Here is a 19,261-nt window from a genome sequence, read left to right on the forward strand (position 1 = left end):
AAGAGGAAGTACGATGGAGCAAAGCCTGCTGGATGGAGACGCAGATCTTGGGTCCCAACAGCAGCTGCGCTTTCTCCAGCAGTGGTCCTAAGACGCACATCCACATTACGGGAGGCATCAGCCTGGACAGCCAGCAGCAAACGGTGCTGCTCACACTGGCCCCGGGGCCAACCACCTCGCCCACACTGAGTGACAGGAATTTGGCGGCAGGGGTGCAGGGGGGGCACACACTGCTCCTTGCAGCGTAGGAGTGGTGTGGCATCACCCTTCAGGGAAAGACGAAGCTCCCCCATCACTGCCTCCCCAAACCGACAGGCACAGAGCTGGACAGCTCACGTGTTCTTCTCACACACCTGCACAAGGGCCTCTCCCTCCTCCCCTGCCCGTGCCAGCAAGCAAGCTCCCCCCACACACTCCTGACACCCCTGCAGGGCCGAAATTACCACCTGAAATCAGTAACGCCCTGCGCCCTCCCCAGCAAGAAGGCTGGCCAGAATCGGCATGACACACAAGCGTTGGTGAGCCCCGGGCAGGCAGGAAAACAGCTGAATAGGGACAGCGCACACGTGAAGGTGCAGCCTCGCTGGCTGGCACATCTTACCTCATCATACATGAACTGAAGCGTCAGCGCCGACTTGCCGACCCCTCCGCTGCCAACCATGATCACCTTGTGCAGGGCCAAGGAGCTCTGGCCTTTACTCTTGTTCGCAGCCATCATGAGCAGGTGGAGAGCTGCTGAGGACAGGAACCAAGTGCTTAATGGCCATCTGCTTGCAACCCGGCTCCAAGCACATGGCACTCCTACCGCCCGACCAGAAGTGCCTCTGCTAGGTCCCTCCCGGCAGAGAGGGAAAAAAGTCCACTGAAGCAGAGGCTGGAGAAACGGAATGCGAGCCCTTAGCCATGAGAAGCGCCAAAGGGACACCCGTCCAGTTGACCCCCCACAGCTCCCAGCCTGTCCTGCCCTTGGGCCTTGTGCCCCAACATGCATGCAGGCCCAGGAGATCCCTTGTGTCTGTGATAAGCATCCCTTTATAAGACTCAGGAGAAGTCAAGAGCGGGAGAACCACCCCCCTTCTGCTGATCCTGGGCTTCCTAACCAGGGAGCCAAGCAATGAACTAGATAATAAAGTGCATCTGAACTGGGGCTCTCACGGGAGAACTGCAGAGGCCAGGGACAAGCCTGTCTGAAACACTTTGTTTAGAAACAGGAAGCTATTTTTGGCCTTGTTTTGGGTCCACAAGTGTTGTCCCCAGAGCTGAGGGGAGAGTGGATGACCCACCCCAGACCCAGGACTGTTGATGTTTCTCCCAGGCAGCCTGTTTCCCTGGGGTGCTCAGAGCTATAGGGAATGGGTCAGCAGTTTCCAGGCTGCAGATAAGAAATGTCTAATGGAGGGGCCAGCACCATGGCTCAACAGGCTAGGCATCCCATATGAGCACCGGTTCATGTCCTGGCTGTTTCACTTCCAATTCAGCTCCCTGCTTGTGACCTAGGAAAGCAGCGGAGGATGGCTCAAGGATGGGTCAAGTGTTTGGAACCCTGCTCCCACATGGGAGACCCAGAACAACCTCCTGGCTCCAGATCAGCTCATCTCCGACCATGGCAGCCATTTGGGGAGTGAAACAGTAATGGAAGACCTTCTATCTCATCTCTACTTCTCTCTATAAATCTTTCACATAAAAATAAATTAATCTGCAGAAAAAAAAAAAAGAAGAAAGAAAAGTCTAACTGTGGGAGCCGCTGATGGTCCATCTTGTTAGTGTGGTTTTTGCTTGCACAGAAAGCGACCCAGGAACACAGCATCTGCCCTAAAGAAATTCAGAGTGCCTGGTGCAGTAGCCTAGTGGCCACAGTCCTTGCCTTGCATGCACCGGGATCACATGTGGGTGCCGGTTTATGTCCCAGCTGCTCCACTTCCCATCCAGCTCCCTGCTTGTGGCCAGGGCAGGCAGTAGAGGACGGCCCAAAGCCTTAGACCCTTGCACCCAAGAGGGAGACCTGGAAGAAACTTCTAGCTCCTGGCTTCAGATTGGCTCAGCTCCAGCTGTTACAGCTACTTGGGGAGTGAACCAGCAGATGGAAGATCTTTCGCTCGTCTCCTCTCTGTAAATCTGACTTTCCAATAAAATAAGAAATCATTTTTTAAAATGTTGCCATAAATATTTGTGTATATAAAAAAAAAAGAAAGAAACTCAGCATGGTGGTTTGTGAAAATCCCGCAGTCCCAAGAGGCTGGGAAGATAGAGGCTGGGAAGATGGAGCCGAAGGCCGTCTCCTGGATAGAGACCTCTCCTGGATGGAGACCCCTCCTGGATAGAGACCCCTCCTGGACAGAGACCCCTCCTGCACAGAGACCCCTCCTGCACAGAGACCCGTCCTGGATGGAGACCCCTCCTGGACAGGACCCCCTCCTGGACGGAGACCCCTCCTGGATGGAGACCCCTCCTGCACAGAGACCCCTCCTGCACAGAGACCCGTCCTGGATGGAGACCCCTCCTGGACAGGACCCCCTCCTGGACGGAGACCCCTCCTGGATACAGACCCCTCCTGGACAGAGACCCCTCCTGCACAGAGACCCGTCCTGGATGGAGACCCCTCCTGGACAGAGACCCCCTCCTGGATGGAGACCCCTCCTGGACGGAGATCCCTCCTGGACGGAGACCCCTCCTGGACGGAGACCCCCTCCTGGACAGAGACCCCCTCCTGGACGGAGACCCCTCCTGGACGGAGACCCCCTCCTGGACGGAGACCCCTCCTGGACGGAGACCCCCTCCTGGACGGAGACCCCTCCTGGACGGAGACCCCCTCCTGGACGGAGACCCCTCCTGGACGGAGACCCCTCCTGGACGGAGACCCCTCCTGGACGGAGACCCCTCCTGGACGGAGATCCCTCCTGGATAGAGACCCCTCCTGAACTACGATGTGAAGTTCACCAGATAAAGAAAGGAGGGAGAGCATCAGGAAGAAAAGAAGCAATCGGGGACCCAGCGTATGGCTCGGGGTTTAAGGAAGTGGGTTCTGACAACAGCACAGGCCTCTTCTTCCTCAGCACATATTTATGAAGATTTTCCAACTTTCAGAAAAGTGTAATGAATCCCACAGTGAACATATACAAACACACTTGAATTCCACAGTCTGATCTGCACCACCACCACTCACCCCGCCCACCTCTCTCCCTACTCACTGACGCGCCTGAGTTGTTGCATTTCTGTTCACACGCAGACGTTAGGATGTGTCACTCCTCACTTCAGCAGAAACATCGATTTTTTTCCCACAGCCACTACACTTCTCCCACTGACTTCACTAACACTTTCAGCTTCTGATCTGAAGGGTCTGGAACCTGCAACTCTTCTAATCTAGTCAGTGAACTACCTGGGTTCAGGCCAATCATGATAACCATAACACAGACTTTCTAGCCAGAGGGATTTCTGACAGAATTTACATAAAAACGGAAAACGAGGGCCAGGAACGATGGCTCAATAGGCTAAACCTTCACTTTGTAATCACCAGGATCCTATGTGGGTGCTCCACTTCCCATCCAGCTCCCTGGTTATGGCCTGGGAAAGCAGCCGAGGATGGCCCAAAGCCTTGGGACCCTGCACCCATATGAAAGACCCAGAAGAAGCTCCTGGCTCCTGTCTTCAGATCAGCTCAGCTCTGACTGTTACAGCCATGTGGGGAGTGAATCAGCAGATATAGGATCTTTGTCTGTGTCTCAGTAAATATGAACTGACTTTCCAATAAAAATAAAAAAACTTTTAAAGAATGGAAAACCCTTTGAAGCACAAGAGAGAATAAGATGGAAAAATAGATTAGTAGAAAATACTCTCAATGCATGACAAAATATCCCTAATCTATCCAACAGCCTTACAAGAAAAAAGAAGCAACCTAGTTTTTATGGGGGCCCCACACGATGCAGTCATTCAGAGAAGAGTTAGTGAACACAAATTATTAAATAAACCTGTGAAACCATCCCTCTTTTCTCTAGCATAACAGGAAATTCAAACAAAACATCAGTTTGGCCAGAATGCAATGTGCCATCAAGACTTTGGGGAACTGCCGGCACCAGGTAATAACATTAAATACAACAATCTTCTGGGAAAAAATATAAATATTGACCAAAATTTTTTTTAAAAAATGTTAAATTCTTTTAGGAATCCATGCTAAAAATAAGTATAAGGATGTACTTGCAAGAATGATTTTCCATGATTACAGAGAACGCTATCATTATAGGAAAAATACACTGCAACATGAATACTTGCATAAATTACGATAGGATGTATTATATACCTTCTGACTTGCAAAAAACAATGTCCAAGATGCATTACTAAGCGGAAAAGAAAGGCAACTTACAGAAAACATTTAATACTATCTGGAAAAAAATATCTATTACGTATGAATAAAGAAGAAATTAGGACAAACGTAGTTAACACTGGCCAAAATGAAGTCACACTGCAAACGGGCCAACCGATCTTGTATCTAGCTCCATTTAATTTATATTTTTATATTACTCTGAGTTTTAAGGGAAATCATACAAAAGTAATAGTATGTTAAAATTTGACTTAAAAAGTTAAATAGCTGAACATTCTATGGAGTGACCAGAAACTTTCTTCCCGCAAAGTACGAGGGCTTGCCTTGCATGTCTTAAATCCCTGTGACTGTAGATGGGGCCCAGCAACCAATGCCACTGTGAGCCAACCTGGAAGCTGCCAAAAAGGCAGACTAGAGATCTCTCCTCCGATCTAGGAACTCAAAACTAGAATCCAACAAAGTCCCAGGGCAGTGTTTTGCGGAACCAAGTGCCATGGCACAAATCCCAATTTTTAATGTCACTTCCTGTTGACAATCCAAATGAAAAGCACCTCAGTGTAAACCTGGTTCATAAAAGATTCTCTCCCACTCCCACCCCCACCAAGACCCCTCCCTCTCAAACAGGAAGCACAACAGCAGACAGGCTCCAGGGTTTGTAACTACTGCGCAGGTTCACAGTCAGTCATTTCCATTAGCGCAGCACTGAAAATCAACAAGCAGCATTAGTTCTCAACATCTAAAACTGAATTAACAGAGAGAGAGAGCCAATCCCAAAAGGTTAAATACCACATGTTTGCCTTAATTTAAGATGATATGATGTTATGTATAACATGTTATGTTATGAATGTTATATGTTGTGTATAAACTAAAATTGAAGTATAGGTGAGGTGGTCACAGAAGGTGGCTGGGAACTCGCATTTACTTTTTTTTTTTTTTAAAGATTTTATTATTATTGGAAAGCCGGATATACAGAGAGGAGGAGAGACAGAGGAAGATCTTCCATCCGATGTTTCACTCCCCAAGTGAGCCGCAACGGGCCAGTACGCGCCGATCCGAAGCCGGGAACCAGGAACCTCTTCCGGGTCTCCCACGTAACTCGCATTTACTTTTAACATATTGGTTACTCATTACTATGTCAATTAATTCCATAATGATGTAAATTTTTGCTGATGGTATGTTGGAGCTTTCAATTGACTGGGATGATACTCTGCTGGCTCTGTCTTCAGACCAGAGAGGGTATACCTAAGAAGCCGTTGAACTTGACTGGACAATAAGATGCTGGACTCTATGTTTGGTATACGCTTGCAATGGGGGAATCTCAACTGAACTTGAGCTGTGGTTATGCAACAAGGTGGAGGAATCCACCATGGTGGGAGGGTTTGGGGAGGGGTGGGGAGAACCCAAGTACCTATGAAACTGTGTCACATAATACAATGTAATTAATGAAGTAAAAATAATAAATAAATAAAAAAAAAAAAACAGAGAGAGAGGGGGGTATGCAACAACACGCCCTTCCTTCACTGACTCTCCACCTTCCTTGACTGAATCCCTGCGACCAACACCACAAATCTTGAGGTTGGGAACACCAGCCATGCACATTCCTGGACATGTCTCATCTTGTGTCTCCAGGAACTCCAACACTGGCCCAGAAAAGTCAATGGTTTAGTGAAGAGTTCTAAGAATGGAAAACAAGGGCCTGACATGGTATCCCAGTGGCTAAAATCCTTGCCTTGAACGCGCCAGCATCCCATATGGGTGCTGGTTCATGTCCAAGTGACCCCACTTCCCATCCAGCTCCCTGCTTGTGGCCTGGGAAAGCAATAAAGGATGGCCCAAAGCCTTGGGACCCTGCACCCGTGTGGGAGATCTAGAAGAAGTTCCTGGCTCCTAGCATCGGATCGGCACAGCACCGGCCATTAAGGCTGCTTGGGAAGTGAACCATCAGACAGAAGATCTTCCTCTGTCTCTCCTCCTCTCTGTATATCTGACTTTGCGATAAAAATAAAAATTATGGGCCTGGAGGCATTGCCTAGCGGCTAAAGTCCTCGCCTTCAAAGCCCCGGGATCCCATATGGGCGCCGGTTCTAATCCCAGCAGCTCCACTTCCCATCCAGCTCCCTGCTTGTGGCCTGAGAAAGCAGTTGAGGACGGCCCAATGCATTGGGACACTGCAACCGCATGGGAGACCCGGGAGAGGTTCCACGTTCCCGGCTTCGGATCAGCGCGCATCGGCCCGTTGAGGCTCACTTGGGGAGTGAATCATCGGACGGAAGATCTTCCTCTCTGTCTCTCCTCCTCCTCTGTGTATATCTGGCTGTAATCAAATGAATAAATCTTTTAAAAAAATAAATAAATTATATATATATATATATATATATATATATATATATATATATATATATATATCCAAAGTCTGACAATCACAAATCCTGGCCATCGGAGAGTACTGAGTGAGGAGGGAGGGGCAATCACTCACCTGTCAGGTTGTGGTGGGCCTGCCCCTCCTCTCCTCCCACCTGCCCCGCTCCTGCATAAAACTTGGCTGGCACCCTGGCCCATGATGCCCCCAGCCCCTCCTAGTCTCACGCCCGATCCTGAGCTTGGCTCCAGTGCCCTGCTTGGTCCAGCCCTCCTCTCCTGTGTAGCTGCTGTGTAGGACCACACTACCCATAGTGACCACTCCCCTTGGGATGCCTAGGAATGAATGCTCAGACCTGGAGGGACAAAAGGCCTGGAGCCAGAGTTTATGTGGTCCCCGGAGACCTTTGCTCATTGACCTGATGATCGTCCTGAGCCATGGCAACTAGGAAATGTCAGGAGTCCCTTGTAAGCTCTAAGCCCCCACCTAGGGACTCTGAGGTTGGCAGCCTCGGACAGAGCCACAACTGAAGTTATTCACTCTCAAACTCCCTCTATTGCAAAGGCAGCAACAGCCTGGAGCCATCTGTTCCAACTGCTTTCTCAACAGGTGGTGGTCAAGTCGGGAACTAGCATCCAAACTTGCATAACTTGTCCGAGGTCACCTAACTAATGGAGGCAGAGCAGGGATTAGAACTCCCAGCAGTTGCTTTGAAGCCAACATTCTGAGCCACTTGTGCCTGTGGCTCATTAGCAGACTGGGGCCAGGGGAGAGAGAAGGGAACAGATGTCAAACCAAGTGTGAAAAGGCAGGAGGCCTGGTTTCAATTCCCAGCTCCAGCTTCTAGCCTCCTGCAGACCCTGGGAGGCAGTTGGGATGTCATTCATGGGACACCTGGGTTGTGCTCCCATCTCCTAGCTTTGGCCTGGACTGAACCCAACCACTGTGAACTGTGATTGGGGGCTCTTCCATCGCTCTCAAATGAAATTAATTATATACACAATGTGAAACATTGAAATTTATCTCAAGAACATAGACCAATGAATCAGAAAACTCAACAAAGAGACAGTCACACAGGCAAAACAGAACACACATTCTAAACTCAGACCTGGCAGGAAAGTAGTGACAGTAGTATATACTCTGAAGAACAGAGAGAAGGGACTTGAGCAGGTACCTGTGTGTCCATGTCCACACCAGCATGGACACAGCCAAAACGTGGAAAAAACTCAAAAGTCCACTGACAGATGAAGAAAATGTGGCACATACATGTGATGGAATATTATTCAGCCCTAAACAGGAAATTCTGATATACAAGTTCCAATTATCACCTGAGACAGGAAGAAGCCATTCAACTTGAAAGTGCAACATTAGGAAGCCACAGGCTTCATCTGGTGATGTTATTGGACATTTCCTGGCCTCGGTCTGATCCTTAGGAGCAACCCGGCTATGCACACCAATATTCTCACACTGCAATGCAGACACACATAATCCGGAACCCTGGGAAAAGGCATGTTTCTGGAGACCCAGGGTTCTGTGCCATTCATGTCACATCGGGGACGTTCCTGTCCCTCGGACAACATGAGTAGCCAAGGCCCATTACATGATTTAATAAAGAAAGGTGCCCGCCCCCCCATAACTGCATAGAAACTTGTCTTGCTGAAATTACAAACTATATAGCCAGCTCCAATAAAATTTGTCTGTCTCCACTCCTTGTTTCCTTCCCCTTTTTAAAATGAGCACAGGGCAGGGGCTGGTGTGGTGGTGTCAATTGGCTAATCCTCTGTCCTGTGGCGACAGCATTCCGTATGGACACTGGTTTGTGCCATGGTTGCTCCATTTCCCATCCAGCTCCTGCTTGTGGCAAAGCAGGAAAGCAGTGGAGGATGGTCCCAAGCCTTGGGACCCTGCACCCACGTAGGAGACCCGGAAGAAACTCCTAGCTCCTGGCTTTGGATCAGCCATGCTCTGGCCGTTGCAGCCATTTTGGGGAGTGAACCAGCAGGTAGAAGACCTTCTCTATCTCTCCTCACTCTGTAAGATCTACATTTCAAATAAAAATAAATGCTAAAATAATAATAAAATGAACACAAAGCAACAGGTGTTTAACCTAGAGTTCAGATGCCCACATTCTATGTCAGGGTGCCTAGGTTTTTGATTAACAAGAAGCTATTCCCAAGCCCAACTTCCTGTTAGTGCAGATTATGCAAGGTAGCAGGTGTTAGCGTTACCTACCATAGGTTTGAGCCCCAGCTACCCACAGGGAGACCTGGATCACACATCTGACACCCAGCTCCGGCCCCAGTGAGTAAGCCAGCCGATGATGGGCTTTCACTCCCCTCTTCCCTAGCCCTTCAAGCTCCCCCACTCCGCCTCTCAAATAAATAAAAATTATCTCTTCAAAAAAAAATCATGACATGAACTGAGCAACTGAGATAAAACTTAGCCTTGGAGGAACACAGCTCCCTACAGGCTAATAAGAGCCGACTCCACCCTGCCCTGCAGCTCCCGGAGCCTTGAGGCTGATCAGGGCTCTTGGGGTTACACTCCCCCATCACCTGTGAGACCCCCCTCCTCAGCTTTGGTTTGCCCAGAGCGCAGCCTCACAGCCCCCATCTCGCCACTCCTCCCACCAGCTGATCACAGCCCACCAGCGGCTTTACACATGATGGGGACTTCAGAAAGTTTATGGAAAATGGAATGAAAAGATGCATTTATTTTGGAACCAAATGCATCCGAACCACCATGCACCTTCACACAGCTTCCAATTACAAGGACCCAGGCCAGGCTCAGCTCCCGCACCATTGGTGCCACTTTAGCAGGCTCACAAGGGTCTCAAACCTAACAGACCCAAAACTGAATCTCTGAAGTGTCCCCTGTAAGATCAGCTCCTTCTTCGCTACTCCCCATCCAGTGGCTAGGAGTGTGACCAGCAGCAACCAAGGCATTACTAACAACAGGAACCCAGAAGTCATTTAAAAAAAATTGTTTATCTTTATTGGAAAGACAGATTACAGAGAGAAGGAGAGACAGAGAAAAAGAGATTCCATCTGCTGGTTCACTCCCCAAATGGCTGCAATGGCCAGAGTTGAGCTGTACAAGACCAGGAGGCTCTTCTGGGTCTCCCAGGTGGGTACAGGAGCCCCAGATTTTGATTCATCCTCCACTGCTTTTCCCTAGGTCACAAGCAGGAAGCTGGATGGGAAGTGGAGCAGCTGGGACACGAACTAGCACCCATATGGGATGCTGGCATTTGGAGGTAGAGGATTAGCCAGTTGAGTCATTGTGTTGAGCCCTGGAAGTCATTCTTGAGTGCCCTCACCTCTCCCCTAACTCAGTACCTGACCCAGTCTACTGATTCCATCTCCCACTGCAAAGCCACTCCCATCTCCCTTCTTCTCGACCTCGCCCTAGTCCCAGCCATGGCCCCGCTTAGTCCACCCCACCCCCAGACACACACACACACACACACACACACACACGCACGCAAAATGTGATTGGTGCTTTTTCAGATTCGCCTAGACTGCAACCTGATGGTTACCATGGTGACCAGAGAAGGGTGGAGCCTGCTTCCAGCCCAGTACATCACTCTGACCACAGACTACAACCGGGAAGAAACAGCGGAATTCTGGCATGCCCCTCAGGTTACAGGGTTCACTGCTGCACCAATGATGGACACTAACCAATATTCCCCACCAAATAAGGGTGAAAGCAACTCCTGCTTTAACTTCTGTGTCAAGAGGGGTTTAAAACTCCCTTGCACGTCTCTTCCTGGGTTTTTCTTTTCTCTGTAGCTCCCTGCTTCATGTCTGTCTTTCTGCTGCAAAGGGAGAAAGGCCTGTGAACTGGGGTTTCTTTGAATAAAGATCATCTATATTTTTTGTATACTCGGCTCATATGTTCCTTCATGGGTGGTTGGCAAATCTAACAACTTCAGTCCTCCAATGCCCATGGCCTCCAAGACCTGGACCCGGTCAGCTCCACCTGCTTCCCACATCTGCCACGTGTCATGAGAGAACAGAAGGAAGCACAAAGCAGCAGGGTGTGGTCAAGATGGATCCTTGTGGCTGGCTGGAGCACAGAGAAAGAGGCAGAGCTTACCATGACAGGAGACAGGAAAGCCAGGGCTGGATCCTTCAAGAAACCAAGCTTAGGGACTGTGGCTGAGAGCAATGGAAAGCCTCTGAAGTCTTTCAAGCCACTGGGTACCCTCATCACACTTGCACGCTAACAAGACCAGCCTGGCTTGACTGCCGAGGGCAGCCGTGGGAACCGCAGCAGCCCAGGGCTGAGCCAAGGGCAACTTGGACAAAGTGGGCAATGGTGGACATAATGGAAGCGGCTGGATTTTAGGACCAAGGAGGGCACCAGGAGACAGCAGCGTTGGAGTGGACATCTGGCCTGGCAGCTAGGATGGCCATGTCCCACACCAGAGTTTCTGGGTTCAATTCCCTAGCCTGACTCCAGTTTTCTGCTAATACAGAGCCTGGGAGGGCAGTGATTTTGACTCAAGTAACAGAGTTCCTGTTATCCGCACTGGCCACTCGGATGGAGGTCCTGACCCCAGCTTTGACCTCAGGCCGGCCCCAGCAGGCATTGGTCAAGTAAAGCAGCAAATGGGATCTGCCTCTCCTCTCATCTGTACCTCTCAAACAAATGAAAATTTAAAAGGAACAAAACGGCAGCATTTACTGGAATGACATCATTGCAGGTTCTTTTTATCTTTCATACACTTAAAAGGCTGATACAGAGACAAAAAAAACTGGTTTACTGCCCAGATGCTGGCAACAGCAGGTCCAGGCCAGGCCAAGACCAGGAGTTAGGAACTCCATCCTGATCTGCCATACAGGTAGCAGGAGTTCTAAGCACTTTGAGTTTTTTTGGTCCACTGCCTCCAAGGAAGCATTAGCAGGCAGCTGGATCAGAAGTAGAGTAGCCAGGATTTAAACCAGCACTCTGATAACAGGATACAGGTGTGGCAAGTGGTGACTTAACCCCTGACAGATAATCTGAGATTTTAAAAAGGCTCAAAATGGGTTCAGTTGCTTCATGCAATGGCAGATCCCTTGGCAGAGTGCAGGTTCAAGTCCCAGCTGCTCCACTTCCAATCCAGCTCTCTGCTAATGCATCTGAGAAAGCAGCTTGAACCTCTGGCGCTCACATGGGTGACCCAGGTCAAATTCCTGGTCCTTTCTTACCTGGCCCAATCCGGGTCAATGTGGCTATTTGGGGAGTGAACCAGTGAATGGAAGATCTCTCTCTCCCTGTGTCTGTCACTCTCTTTTAAAAAAATAACAAGAAGCCTTAAAAAGAAAAAAGTCCAAAATGCAAAAGAGGCACCTCACTGGCTAAAATTCACTCCTAGCGATAAATAATTAGCCCTGAATCCTTTCCTATGGCAGGAAAAATAAGAAAGAAAAGACACTATCCTAGCTCATAATTGAGGGCAGAGGATGGGAAAAGAGCCAAACACAGAAGGCAGAGAAAATGCAAATGGTGCAGCCTTTTCAGCCATCCTGCCAGTGACTCCAAGGACCTTCAACCAGGCTGCGAAGAACAAAGGGCGTTCTCAGAAGCCTTGGTCTCTGAAGTTACAATCTGGCATGATTCATGGAAGTGTTCGTTATAAACACGCTTCCTTCAGAGGGTATATTTGTTACATGAAAATATTAGCACCAAACTTTTTTTCTTTGCAGATGAAAGTAAACTTCGGAGGTCAGTCAGCCAAGCTCTGGACCCCTGATTCCTGGGCTCCTCTTTGCACCTGGACACGCCTCAGGACAGGTGTAACTCATTAATAGCCTACGATCCAGGGGGAAGAATGAAAATGTCTGCAGGTTTCTAAGAAGAGCTGAAGAACGGCTAGGCCACAGCATCATCCAGGGACATAAAACAATGGGCAGCAGGAGGAGGGGTTAGCTCCTCAAGACTGTTTCCACTATTCTGCCAATGCAGTTCATTTTTAATGAACACACAGATCATTAGTAATTAATTTTAAGCTATTCATCCAGGAAACCATTTTGGTGATAATTTTTTTTTTTACCATTTTTTTTTAGGATTAAAAAACAAAAAAACTTCAGCTGTTCCACTTGGTATCTAAGGACCAGCAAGATTTAAATGTCTAATTTCCAAAGCTACTGCATATTTGGCTAATTAATTCTAGCATCTGACAATGAAGATCCAGAAGAAAGAACACAGAGTTTCATGCATAATATTACGAGTTTCTAGAATCGTAAAAGCCCCAGCTGTGTTTTAATCCCTATTGTACTAAACGCTTCAGAAGGCGTTTGAAGCAAAGATTTCTGTTAGTAAAGTCTGATATAAAGGCTTTTTTTTTAAGATTTATTTATTTTTATGGGAAAGGTAGATATACAGAGAGGAGGAGAGACAGGAAGATCTTCCATTCGATGATTCACTCCCCAAGTGACCACAACGGCTGAAGCTGAGCCAATCCGAAGCCCAGAGCCAAGAGCTCTTCTGGGTTTCCCACGCAGCTGAAGGGTTCCAAGGCTTTGGGACATCCTCAACTGGTTTCTCAGGCCACAAGCAGGAAGCTGGGTGGGAAGTGGGGCTGTCAGGATTAGAATCGGCGCCCATATGGGATCCCGGGGCATGCAAGGCAAGGACTTAAACCACTACGCTATCACGCCGGGCCCTGATATAAAGGCTATTAAGTACTGTGGACTTAAGTCTCCAAGAAGGGCAACAACTGCCAATCTCTCCTCATGTGGTCCCTTCCCACCAAGTCCCAGTTAGTCCATCTGTGTGCTGGTAAAAGGGATGAGACATAGGACCGATGCTGTGGTGTAGCAGGTAAAGCTTCCATCCTGCATGGGCACCAACTTCGTGTCCCGGCTGCTCCACTGATCATGTCTGATCCAGCTCCCTACTTGTGGCCTGAGAAAGCAGTAGAGGATGGCCCCAAGCCTAAGAAACCTGCACCCGCGTGGGAGACTGGAAAATACTCCTGGCTCCGGGATTTGGATCACTGAGGTCATTTGGGGAGTGAACCAGTAGCTGCAAGGGGGGTGTGAGTATGTGTGTGCAGAGTGTGTGTATGCGTGGGTGTGTGTGTATGTGTGTCAGCCCCTGAATCTTTTCAAATAAAAGAAATATATCTTTCAAAAGAGAAGGAAGAGGAGGATGGATGTGATATCACTGCTAAGACTGGACAGTGAGACACACTGTGGCTTGATCAATGTCCTGTTCAGCTTCTCTTGGGTCTCTTGCCCTAAGGAGGGTCAGCTGTCATGTGGGGAGACCCAAGGGAGAAGCCCAACAACAGTACAACTGAGGCCCCAGTAGCCACATAAGCAGCCACCCTGGTAGGAAGAGCCCCTTCTCCCACCAGCCCCCATCCCCTGCACCCAGCCAGGCCAGTCCCACATTCCTGAACTTTGGAAACCTCGAGGTAACAACCATCTCTTATTTCAGCTATTAAGTTTTGGGCAAATGTATCACACAGCAATAAAAATTTCATTCAAAAGGCAAACAAACTTCAGAAACAGCCAGCTACATATCAACTAAACTGCTAAATTTCCTTCAACTCATACCCAGAATATTTTCGTTTCTATCAGCTCTAATTCGACATTTACTATGTCAATTCCCAACCTACTGGGTCTAAAATATGCTATATGAAGTTGCCCACAATGTGCTGAAAAACAACAAAGACAACATGCTTATTAAATTTGAACTTGGAAAAGAAAAAAAGCTCCCAAAAGAACAACTTGGAAAATTGTTACATAAACATGAAATTGAGACCTGGTTGGCCTTTGCAGTTGCCATAGTAACCACATATACCTCATCTTCTCAACACTCAGCTTTCACATTCAACAATGAAAAAGATTTTATTTATCTGAGCAGCAGAGTTACAGATATAGGTCTTCCTTCCACTGATTCATTTCCCAAATCTCTCAGCCCAGGCCAAAGCCAGGAACTCCATCCAGACCTCCTTTGTGGGTAGTAGGGGCCTAAGCAGTTGAGCCATCCTCTGCTGGTTTCCCAAGCATATTTGCAGGGTGCTGGATTGGAAATGAAGCAGCCAGGACTTGAACTGGTGTCCGCAGGGGAATGTGAGCACTCCAGACAACATCTTCACCCATTACGCCACAGCACTAGCTCCCACATTCTCTTTATCTTTCTTTCCACTTTCTTCTCCCTAAAATTCCTACCCTCTTGCCTTTGAGCCCCTCTACTTGAGATACCTCAAAATGTGTATGCGCACATATTCAACGCCCACATACGCTGAGGTACCAAGAGGACTGAGAAGCTAAAGGAGACAGCTTTATCCTCACGGTCACATACTCACCCAATTGTGCTAGATCAGACATCGTGCCAAGCAGACGGTTGATGCTCGGTACTGTGTTCCTCCATCCTCCTGACCGCACCCCATCATGTGGTAAGGGAAGTAGTATTTTTTTAAAAAAAAAAAAAAGAGGGCCCGGCGGCGTGGCCTAGCGGCTAAGGTACTCGCCTTCAAAGCCCCGAGATCCCATATGGGCGCCGGTTCTAATCCCGGCAGCTCCACTTCCCATCCAGCTCCCTGCTTGTGGCCTGGGAAAGCAGTTGAGGACGGCCCAATGCATTGGGACACTGCACCCGCGTGGGAGACCCGGAGGGGGTTCCGGGTTCCCGGCTAAGGATCGGCGCACATTGGCCCGTTGCGGCTCACTTGGGGAGTGAATCATCAGACGGAAGATCTTCCTCTCTGTCTCTCCTCCTCTGTGTATATCTGGCTGTAATAAAATGAATAAATCTTTAAAAAAATAAATAAAAAAATATCCGTTTATTTTTATCAGAAAGGCACATCTACAAAGAAAAGGAGAAAGACAGATCCTCCATCCAATGGTTCACTCCCCAAATGGCCACAACAGCTGGACCAGAGCCAATCCGAAGCCAGGAGCTTCTTCCAGGTCTCCCACATGGGTGCAGGGTCCCAAAACTTTGAGTCATTCTCTACTGCCTTCCCAGACCACAAGCAGGGAGCTGGATGGGAAGTGGGGCAGCCAGACACGAACTGGCACCCATATGGGAGGTGGAGGATTAGCCAGTTGAGCCAAAGCACCAGCCTCAGAGTTGCATTTTCTGTAGCACTCTGCTTTCTTGGATTTAGCACTAAAACTTCTCAACAATACACACTAATTCAACGAAAAAAAAAAAGTGTATGCACAGCTAACAGCCCAGGCTTTTTAAAAGTAACTTGGGCCACTGAAAAGCAGGACTCCTACATTTCCTTCTCGAAACCAGTTATACTGGAAACTCCGAGAGTTCATCAATTTCTTCCTAACCCTACATTTCTCAGTGGTTACATTATCCCAGACTTCAATTCCAGAAACGGTCTCCAATCCTAGTTTCAAATTCCATGAAAGAGATGAGTAAAGATCTAGGAACAGCACAACCAGTGTTGGTTAAGACACCTGTTTCCAGCTCAAGCTCCTGACTCCAGCTTCCCCACCAAGACAGAGTCTGGGAAGCAGCGATATCCTGAAGTGATTGGATGTCTGCCACTCCCGTGACCTGGATCACATTCCTGACTCCTAGCTTGCACCCCAGGCAAAGTTCCAGCCTTTACAACCATTTGGGGGTGAAGCCATGAATGAGGTCCTCTCTTGTCTCTCTTCCTCACACATGAATTAAAAAAAAAAAAAAACAGAAACATACCTTAATGTAAAGAGATATAGTGAGACATGGTGAAGTGGTACAAATCTAAGGTTGACCAGTTGTTGTGGGAGCAGGTGTGTAGTGTGGTGGTTATTGGAATGCTTCATTCACGCCCCAGACCCACTCTCCAGTCCAGCTTCCTACTAATGTACACTCTGGGAGGCAGCAGATAGAGTTCAAGTGCTTGGGCTCATTGTCCCCTACAAAACATGCCCTGGCCAACCCCGGATAGTCCACCTGGCCCAGTCCTGACTGTTGTGGGCATTCGGGGAGCGAACCAGTGGATGAAAGAAGATGTGTCTGTCTGTCTCTGCCTTTCAAATAAATAAAAACTTGTTGTTCATTTATTTTAAAACATATTTATTTTCATTGGAAAAGAAGTACAGATTTATGGAGAGAAGGAGAGACAGAAAGATCTTCCGTCTGCGGCTCACTCCCCAGATGTCCACATCAGCTGGAGCTGAGCCTAGGCAAAGCCAAAAGCCAGGAGCCTCCTATGGGTCTCCCATATAGGTGCAGGGTCTCACGGCTTTGGGCCATCCTCTACTGCTTTCCCAGGCCGCAAGCAGGGAGCTGGAAGGGAAGTGGAGCAGCTGGGACACGAATTCGAGCCCATATGGGATGCCAGCACTTGAAGGGGGAGCGTTAGCCAATTAAGCCATTGCCACCAGGTCAAAAACTTTTACTTTGAAAGAATTTGTATAAGTTAGATTTGCATATAAAAGATTTTTGTTTGTTTGTTTCATGAAGTCTTAAGTTATCATTAGCCTTGGAGAACTAAGAAGAATTTAGAACTTTTCCGCTTTTTCCACCTTCCACCGAGACCTTTTCAAATCCCACTTAGGACTCTAATTTTTATTTTCCTCTATTTCTGTATTCCATATTCCCCAAAGATATCTAGCATCACACACCCACACTTTTTTTCCCACGCAAAATCCTGGGAAATGGTCAGGCTCCAAGGGCAGTTTCGCAGAGATTTCAGATAAGAGTGGCCACTGTTTCCAAGGGGAAGTGACGTGATTAGCAAAGGAAGGAAAAGACGCAGAGGTGGTCAGAAGAAAGCAGAGTAGCTAACCCAACTAAAACCCAGCACAGGGCCTGGCAGCGCTGGCCACTTCCTGCCCCCACCAGCACCAAGACTACCTCGCGCATGCTTGATTCCTCTTACTCCTAACAACAAGGTCCATGATAGCTTTTGCATAGTTGACTCTGGAGCTCAAAGGCTAAAAAAAAAAAAAAAGCTTAAGACCACACCACAGACCAGCTCTGTGGCTGGGCCAGGAAAGCTGTTACATGTGGTGCCAGCATACCTTAGAGGGCACCAGTTCGAGTCCCGGCTGCTCTACTTTCCATCCAGCTCCCTGCACCTGGGAAAGCAGCTGAGTTTGGATCAAGTGCTTGGACAGAGCAAGATGGGAAGAAGGTCCTGGCTTTGGAACAGCCTAGCTCTGACCCATGCAGCCATTTTGGGGAGTGAACCAGCAAATGGAAGATCTAGCTCTCCCTCTCTAACTCTGTCTTTCAAATAAATGGATAAATGTTTAAAGATTACACTACGGGGGCTGCATGGTGGCTCAATAGGCTAATCCTAAGCCTTGTGCACTGGCATCCCATATGGGTGCTGGTCCTAGTCCCAGATGCACCACTTTCCACCCAGCTTCCTGTTTGCAGACTGGGAAAGCAGTGGAGAATGACTCAAGTCCTTGGCATCCTGCACCCACATGGGAGAACGGGAGGAAGCTCCTGGCTCCTGGCTTCAGACTGGCCCAGCTCCAGTCATTGCAGACATCTGGGGAGTGAACCAGCAAATGGAAGATCTCTCTCTCAATCTCTCTCTCTCTCCCTCTCCTGTCTACAAATCTGCTTTTAAAATAAATAATAATAAATCTGTTCTTAAAACCACACTATAAGTTTCTGAACCAGTGACAAATCCAGGACTCAAACGCAATCCTGATCTTCCCAGTACTGAACATAAGGTTACTCAACTCATGTGTGAAAACTTCATTATCGAGACTGTCCCAAGCTTCCGGGGAAGCACAGCCCAGCTTTAACATCCAAGCATACTCCAGCTCTCCTTGGTGCATCAGCCAGCTACCCATCTGAAAGACGAGCCAGGCCCTGTGCTAGTATCCCAACCCCACAATCCACCTCCAAACCAACAAGAAGAAAAGAAGTTAGGAAACGAGGACGGGGGGGGGGGGGGGGGGGGGCGAAAGTCGACTTGCTGTACGAGCTTGGACAAACCGAATGAGCCTCCCTCAGCCGCCGCTGCCAATTCGAAGCCAGCTCACCTGGGACTCACCTGATCGCACGATCAAAGTCCCAGCGTTCCTAGCATTCACCGACAAAGCTGCCCAGGTAGGACCCTGCTCCACGAGCGCGGGGCGCTGCGGTCCCTGCAGGTGGGAGAACCTCGCAGACCTGCGGGGGAAGAAGGGCGCGGAGGCAGGTGTGTGGACAGCCCCGTCCCAGGCGCTGGCCCGCCAGAGGCCACCGGCCGTGCTGACCCCTAAGGGGAAAGGGGCTGTGGGCGAGGGCGAAGAGGAGCTCCGTCCACCAGCCGAGACCCCGAAAAGTTTCACAAGGCGGGCCCAGGCTCCTTGCCAAGCCCGGCTTCCCACCGCAATCAGGAATTCTCGGCGGACCCTCCCCGGCTCCACCCCGTCCCCGCCGCGGCCGCTGGGGGACTGAGGAAGTGTCCCGGCTCGGGGCGGGAGGCCCGAGAGGCCAGGAAGTGGAAGCCGAGGCCAGGGGTGGGGAAAAGGGAAGGGCCGGCTGGGGCAGGGCACCTCCCCCGCACCCCCATTTCCTCAGTCTCACGCCCCGTCAGCCGACCAGGGCCACAGGCTTTTCCCAGCCGGACCCGGGGCGCGACGTGGAGCCCACCAAGGCCCGGGGACCCCGCGGGAACGCCCCACTCTCCTACCTGG

At 49.2% G+C, this 19,261-nt stretch overlaps 1 protein-coding gene across 3 annotated transcripts in view; it reads right to left on the bottom strand.

The window, feature by feature from the left end:
• Positions 1 to 18,729, bottom strand: part of RALB (RAS like proto-oncogene B) — a 30,617-nt gene extending 11,888 nt beyond the window's left edge. The window contains exons 1-2 of one of the 3 annotated variants that reach the window (XM_004589337.2): positions 18,634 to 18,729; positions 602 to 732 (exon numbers count right to left, since the gene is read on the bottom strand). In XM_004589337.2, coding sequence (XP_004589394.2) covers positions 602 to 718 — 117 coding nt within the window. In that variant the 5' untranslated portion in view covers positions 719 to 732; positions 18,634 to 18,729. Of the gene's footprint in view, positions 1 to 601; positions 736 to 18,622 lie in introns of all 3 variants that reach the window. The other 2 variants (XM_058664388.1, XM_058664389.1) reach the window with 2 other exon arrangements.
• Positions 18,730 to 19,261: the final 532 nt, after the last annotated feature.

The sequence above is a fragment of the Ochotona princeps genome, chromosome 5, assembly GCF_030435755.1.
Source record: "Ochotona princeps isolate mOchPri1 chromosome 5, mOchPri1.hap1, whole genome shotgun sequence".
Classification (NCBI taxonomy): domain Eukaryota; kingdom Metazoa; phylum Chordata; class Mammalia; order Lagomorpha; family Ochotonidae; genus Ochotona; species Ochotona princeps.